This window comes from Buceros rhinoceros, unplaced genomic scaffold, assembly GCF_000710305.1.
Source record: "Buceros rhinoceros silvestris isolate BGI_N320 unplaced genomic scaffold, ASM71030v1 scaffold8129, whole genome shotgun sequence".
NCBI lineage: Eukaryota > Metazoa > Chordata > Aves > Bucerotiformes > Bucerotidae > Buceros > Buceros rhinoceros.
Window position 1 is genome coordinate 35,039 of NW_010433392.1, and position 7,890 is coordinate 42,928.

The 7,890-nt window shown below is 40.9% G+C and overlaps 1 protein-coding gene across 1 annotated transcript in view; it reads right to left on the reverse strand.

The window, feature by feature from the left end:
* Positions 1-3,903, reverse strand: part of F13A1 (coagulation factor XIII, A1 polypeptide) — a gene marked incomplete at its 5' end in the record, with an annotated part of 28,869 nt that extends 24,966 nt beyond the window's left edge. Inside the window, one exon of the mRNA XM_010144094.1 lies at positions 3,785-3,903. Within this exon, the coding sequence (XP_010142396.1) occupies positions 3,785-3,903 (119 nt within the window). The remainder of the gene's footprint in view (positions 1-3,784) is intronic.
* Between the last annotated feature and the right edge of the window lie 3,987 nt (positions 3,904-7,890).

Genomic DNA, 7,890 nt, shown 5'->3' on the forward strand with positions numbered 1-7,890 from the left:
TACTCCTAATATTGTATCATCCCTGGAAAAATGAATAACCTCACTGTAGACTCTGCAGTCCACTCCATTGGTATGTGAGGTAAATAAACTCAGGTGAATGACCATGCTATGGACACTTTGCTTCCCAAGGAGAATCCTCACAAAAGATAATGTAAACTCTGGACCCTCGTAGCCCTCCTTTTTTGTTAATTTTTCTTCTGGTCTGGCCCAATGATTTATCACTTGCACCAGGATCAAAATCTGCTTTCTGCACTTCAAGTCATCAGCAGTGCCTAAGACCTGAGTTAAATTAATGAGAAGTTTACCCTGTAAATTAAATCTTTCTCCTCTACCGTTTATGAGATGCTGTCAATCTTGCAGCACATACAGAAAGAATAAAGAGGAAAGAAATTGCTATCAGGGTTGTTGCCTTCCACCTTAGCATTTACAAAATTACATGAATGCTTGTGAAATAACTGCATTAACAGGCAAAGAGATAGGATAAACTGCGAAGTCTAGCTGCCTTATACCGTTGCAACAGTGAAGGATGCAGAGTTGCCTTAGCTGTAAAGGCAGTCTTGCCATTCTTCTTTAAACTAGGGATTTAAAAACGCTAAATCAATTTCCTGCTCTCAGTCTTGGCATAAAAATACTGTGTAGAGGGAAATGGAATAGAAATGTAGCACTTGTAAGACTGAACACCCCTGAAATGTCAGAGGAACCAAAGCAGCAGTAGGCAGCCAGGACAGGTGAGTGAACTCAGGCCAGGTGCAGGTACTGCCTGCTCAACACAAGCTGAAATGGAAATAATTCAGGACCAAATAGCTTTGACAAAGCCACCTGAGAAAGTCTGCAGATGGAAAAGAAGGCATGAGAAAATACACAGCCAAAGGGGTTCTGTCTGCACACGGACTTGCACTGTAACAAACGGAGCAATGCTTTTAATCAGCCTGGCGTTCGGGGGCATCCTCTTTCATGCTAACCCGTTTCTAATAGATGACCTCCCATTTAAATCAGAGTGAGAGGGGTTGTATTGCCTTTTGCCCTGGTTGAGTTAGGGCTGTATTTCTCAAAGTCAGTTGCAGCAGATGTGATCTCGCGTTGCCTATGGTCTGATCTGACCAAATGCACGCGCTGTAAAATTACATTTGCACAGTGGGCTGCAAGCTAATGCAACTTAATGTGTGGACATGAGATGACTCATGATGGCAACAGGAACTCTATGCCCAGCTGTTTTACTTTATTTTTCTAGCAAAAAAAAGAGATTAAATTACCAATATAGCATCCAACTTCTGACATTTCTCAGCTAGAGAATTCCTATGTGCCTAGACTCCTTCCAAAGCCAATTTTCCCCTAAATCACCTGTGGGCTTTTCTGAGTGACCGACTATTTACACTATTTTAGAAGAAAGGAATCACAGTCACGTTGTACAAGGAACACCTCCATCCTCATTCATTACAGCCGTGTTTCAACTGGTCTGTTGTCTTTTCTACCTTGGTCCATTTATCTTGCCTTTTCCTCATGTTGATGTTGCTCATTAAAGACAGCAACTATGAGAATCGTCTCCCACTAGTATCCCAGTTTTGAATTGTATGCTCCTTTTTAATTCACAATTTGAGTTAAAGGTTCCAGCAATCACTGTTCAAAGTAATATTTAACCTAAAAATATTACAAGTCTATCTGTACTTTTGTGTATACCTTTCACCTCTATGACTGTGTGTGGCCATATGCTTTTCACTTGCACTGTTGTACAGGGCTATATATCACAAACACATAGTGCTTTTACTCACTCACAGCAATGCTCTTATTCTTAACATCCAGGATTGCTGAAAACAAGGGAGATGCATGTTTTTAATGGTTAGAAATTGTCAGCGTAAGATCACGTTGTCCTCCATCTCACTGAAAATGAGGGAGCCGAAAGAATATTTCTCCATCGCTTTGCTGTTTGAGATGTCTGTTACAGCCATACAAAATGACAGATTCCATTAAAACTCTGGGCTTGGGTCCCCTTAGATGCATCTGTCACACTCAGTTTTCACACAGGCAAGTGATAAAAAAAGGTGCACCACAGCACAATGTGGAAATCAGATTCTCTAATTTCAGACAACAGAGGAATTAAAGTGCATGACAAAGGGACATGGAACAGCGTTTCAGGCCAAGCCACCACAGGCCATGAATTTAGCATCTTAGGACATAAACTGAGCAGCTAGTTTAAGCAGCACTGTCCCCCTCCAGCCACTTATTCCCCTCTCTCCCTCCGCCTTACATATGTCACAGAGTGAATCCCAAATCTAGGAACAGAGCAAGTCCAAAAAATAACCCAGGAGAATAATCACCCGAAATCAAGGAGATGCTTGTTCAGCTAGGTCAGCTCTCCAGTCTGATTCGCTGCATGGTTGCACAAGCACTTGCAGGGTAAAGGAAGGGCCAGGAGGAGGAGTTTTTGGTAAACTGAAATGCACACTCAGCATTGGGCTCAGGATCTAGTTTCACAACTTGTTATATCAGAGGCAACATCAGCTTATGGAAGTTCTCCCTTCCTGCGCCCCCATTCCCCACCACCACCACCTACCCCCACCCCTTCCTCCTCATTTAAGGGTTATTTTTATCTCAGACAGGATGACAGTCAGACCCTGCAAACAATGGTGCTGACACGACCAAAGGAACGGTGCAGAGGCAGGAACTCCCTAAGGTAGTGCTACCGCAGGAAAAAAGATGGAATTGTACTCTTAAATAAGTGAACAAGAGAGATGTGAGTTCAAAGAGCTCTCCAGGGCAGGTACACTGGCAATCCATTGAGCTCAAGCTTTGAGACTGTGTTTCGCTGAGGGAAAGAAAGCAAGACAAGAAGGCCCTTCTGGAAAGCTGCACCAGAGAGGTGCCATGAAAGCTGAACAGATCTGTCTCCATAGCATTACAGAAATACTTCAATAATTTATTAATTTTGCTGTTGTGAAAATCCAGGAGGTGAGATGAACAGAGTTCACCATGTCCAATAATGAATGTCTTTTGGAGTCACTATGAGAGTCAGCTAGGGTTAGTTTTGCTTGTTTTGGTTCTGTTCATTAATGCCTTTTCCTTATTCTCAAACAATGACCTAATTCTTTCATCCCATAGGGATCTTCAGGGTGGTTATGCTTAAAAACACATTGAAGTAAAACAGGCAAGCAAGCCATAGGAGTCTGATATTACTGAAGGTGCACCAATACCACACATCAGCCTTGTGGTGTTTCCCTCCAGCTGCAATCGGGCACTGGAGACTGATGTTGTCAAGTCCACGCAGCAAAGGGAGAGGTTATCCCCTTTGCCTCTGTGACAAGGAAATATAAAACTCTGGGATTAAACCCCGGTTTGCCACAGAACCCTTGTGACAAGCTGACCCCCCAGGATCAGATGAGAATAATTTCCATCAACTTTCCAAAACTAAAAGGAAGAGTCAAAAAGCTATACAAGCTATTGCTGAAAAATGAAAAAAAAACATAAAAACAAACCCCCTTCTACTCTCACCAAATCAGTTTGATCCTGTAGCCGCAATAACAGAGGAAACCTCAGCTAATGATTATAACTTTCAACTGGCAGTTTCTTAGTAACTGAAATATGCCCCTAAAAGAAGATCTTTAGATATTAGCTATTACAACATTGCTTTTCTGGTTTAGGCATATACCCTCTTCATACAATTTTAAAATTATCCCCCTTGTCTTTCTGAAAGGGAGACCGTTAATGCAATCCAGAGCCCACAGTCTCAACCACAGTCTGATGTTACTTGCTGTTCTGGAAGCAGCCAGAAAAGTTCTAAATAGCTCACCTGACCGTAGCTCCAGCTTCTTAACTTTATGTCATTGATGTGTCCATGGAAAACAACACCAACATCATTCAGGACGTATTCTTCCCTTTCCTTCTCACCATCTAGATACACGGCATCCTCTGCATCAGTTTACCAAAAAGAAATGTTAATATAGTTTTCTTATAGGATAGTTGAAATATCTTAGCATAAAACAGAGTCATCTTTGATGAAAAGTACCTCTCTTCCATCAAACAAAACATTACTTGCTTCAACAGAGTACAAGAACAAGGAGGTAGTGACCCCAGTTCGGAATACCATGCACAACTTAAAAGCATGCAAGATGCTGACAACTCCTGCCTGTTTTCTCAAGATCTGTAAAGTATGATTAAAATGTCACATCTTATCAAGAATTTTATTATTACTGTGTACCACTAATTTAAAAGTTGGAGCATCATGGTGCAATCCTGCAGCTGTACAAACAGAACAAAGAACAATTTCAAACCTATTAATGTTAATGGAAAAGAGCTCAAGTCAAGACAGCCAAATGTAGCCAAATTTTAAATGTAGTGCATTTAAAAATGGAATATATATATTTTAAAGTATATTAACAGAAGAGTTTGATGGCTTTTTCTGTATCTAAGTTATTGACTGGAGTATCCCTAGCCCATGCAGCTGGACTGACCAGCTTATATGAGGAGAAATTCAAGGGTCCAAGAGAAACCTGGAAGTAATTGGAAGAGATCTTTATCAAAACATATACAAAGGTTATATCCTAGATGGGGCTTATATCAAGAGTTGAGAGAAGGTATCTGGATCCTCTCCTGCAAACGTGATTCACATACGTAAATAACCCATTATTAACATTCATGAATAAGCTTGGATGCCATGAAACTATTCAGACATTCACAGGTAAGCGTGACGCAGGTTGTGATTTGGTGGCACTAGAATAGTTGAGGATTTTTTTCCTGTGCTAATGCTTGCATTTTGAGTCTAAGGGATACAGCTTAACAATTATTAATATGGAAATTAATTAATTTGAGGAAATTATTAATGTGATAACAGATAGCAAATTAAAGGGAAGCAGTAACCTCTGAGAGTTTGATATGGGCAAGTACCACTCTACTGCCATAGTGGGTTTCTTCAGCATCCCAGTACAAATTACTAGAGGATCATTTAACTTATAAAAGTCTATTGATCTGTAGTATTTTGTTGAAATGCAAATCAAATCTGTACTTCCTTATAAATCTCATCCTCAAAAGCTTCTTCATTTGCCCATATAAGTGCAGTAAGGCTGAAAATAAGCTAAAAAGCGAGCTCTGAAAAAATCAATGACAAAACTCACAGTGGCTTCACCTAGGTTTTGCCAGTCTACCTGATCCTGATGCAAGCTTTGTTGTCTTTGAAGATCTATCTCTGTGTCTATACATACAGAAGGGATTGTGCATAGATATGTAACATAATGACCTCCACTTTGGTGTGCAAGATATTATGGGGAAGGAGGTGTTAGATGTGTTTATTGCATTTGAGGAGACATCGCTTGCCATTAAGCTTTCGACAAGGATGCTTTACAGGTCCTGTAGATGACATCCAAATTTGAGAAAACAGAGATGCAACAGGTTTTGTTGGATTTTCCCTAAGGCGTGCAGGTCTTAGACCCACTCTCCCATTTGGTGGAGTGGCGGTATTCAACAGGCTTCTAAGGGCTGGGCCATCAAGTTTCTTCATAGGCTTGACCTAGTCTTTATAGGCCATGCCCTAATCAGCCTGCAGTCAGGCACAAAGTGTAAGATCATGGGTTTATTATATTCAGAGGCTACAAGGTGGAAAAGAGCATTAAAACTTGGCAGTGAGTCAAAAGCTGTAGTTATTTATGCCAGTAGGGACTCTCATACTTAACTGTACATTACATGATATTTTTGTGATACAACTCCTATCTCTAAACAAGTTTTGCATAACATCTCACTAGAAATGTTGCAGATGTTACAGATTATCTGGCTCTGTTTCATTAGGCTGGATCTATCTGATTTGCTGATTGAACAATTATTTGCATTCCCTCGCTGACCTTTGGGAATTATTAAAGCACATCCATTCAAATGATACAGAGGACACATTTAAAGAAGGAGAACTTGCACCTTCTTGTGTATAGTTAATAATTCAGTGGAGTGTGTACGTATGCCTTCTTGACAGCTGTTGTTTTCTTGCAGGGGTGAAAAATACCAATATTGATCTGGTTGGTATCAATTGAGATGCTTATGTTATTTCAAGACTGCCTGATCTTTGCTAAATCAGATGAAAATTGATGAATTTCTCTGTCAATTATTTAAAATTATTTGTGATTTTTGATAAAGTACAAAGGGCTTCTGTGTTTTGCAGAGAAGACAGCTGCTTTGATTTTTGACAGCTTTAACTACCCTTGAAACTGTTCAGAAGAAAATATGAGGCATTCGTGACTACTTTGATGCTAAGCATGCTCTACATAGTACAACTCCTAATTATTTTGCACAAGTGGAGGCTCACATCTGACAAATAGCAGAATTCCATGAAAATGCATTGGGTTTGTTTGTTCTATTTCTCCAGCAGTTTAGGGCTTCTTTTTACTCACTTCTTTTATCCCGGGAAATTATTAAGACTCTATCAATGCTACAAATAAGCAAACTAGCCTCTATGCTTCTCTGTTTGAAGATGGGTAATATGAAAATATATTTCATGTGAAGACAGTACTGCAGGCGAGGAATCCCACTGAACACAGGCACCTTGTAAAAGATATGAGAAGAACAGAGCATCCCTTTCAATTTGGGAAGGTGAATGAGCATGAGGTTTGTACTCAGTATGGCGGGACCCGATTCCCAGCACAGAAACTGCCTGGAGATGAAAATGCTATTTCTTTGTGCAGACAGTGGTTGCTGAGCATAGCAGCACCAGTAGAGGAGTGAAGGTGGAGGTGATAGGCTTGCCCTGAGCACACAGCCTCTCTTCAGCATGCTCCCATGGGAACCCAGGAATGCGAGGCTGGACCTCACTGAAGCCACAAAACTCCCAGGGCTCTTGCTGGGAAGAGGACAGTGCTACAGCAAACACAATGCTGCAAGAGCTAAATCTGCAACACCTGCTCCATCCAGGACCAAGATCAGTATGCTGCCCTGCAACTGCTAGCGCTTGCTTACGTTATTGTAGCAGAAGGATGAAGCTCAGCATGAATTTTACTCACATGAAATCTATGACACAAGAGATCAAAATCAATATTTAGCTATAAAGGCAAGAATATATTATTGGGCTAAATTTGGATGACTGGTAACGTGAGAGGAGTCCGGAGTCAACCATATGCTACTAATCCTCAAACTGTATTAGGACATTAAAGCAGAAGAAATGTGCAACTGACTCAATGAAGTTGCAATATATTTAATTGCTTAAATATGCACTTTGCAGGAGGCTTGGGTGAATGAAATGCATACCTCAGCCCACAGGATCTGCAACTTACTCAGATTCACTAATGCATCTTCACCTGTGAGAGAGCCACACAAGTAAATGCAAGATCTTCTCCTGATAAACACTGAATGTTCCCCAACAGATATCTGCTAGGACTGAGCACGTCCATGACATGAGATCGCAGTATCCAGATCAAAGGAGCCCCTCTCTGCTTTTACGTAGTCTGATACTGTGAAGAGTTAAGTTAAACTCCAAGAAGTTATTCTTAACTACTTGCCATTTATATCTTCTGTTTCAGAACTGAAGAGGGCTCTTCATGACCCAAAGCACACCTGGTTTTCCCAACCATGGCAGCTGGCTGAAGAAAGGATGCTGCCTCTCCTCACAGTCTTTAATTTGCTTATTAAGTATTGCAAATTTCACCGGACTATCAGAAATCAATTCACTAGCTTGCTGAATTTCCAGAAGTTTGGGGCTGGTGTCTATAAATTCGCAGGATCAGGCCCTGCATCTGCATCTTTAAAGTATTCTTGGTGATCAGCCCTAAAGGTAGCTAAAAGGATTGAAACATATACAAGTAGTATCTGATGATTTGGAAGCAAAGTACTCTGTAGCCTGACTGCTAAAGTACTCAAACTTATTCTGAAACAGCAGACCCCACCCCCACCCTCCACCTCCCGCCCCATCCCTGGCTGGAAAGA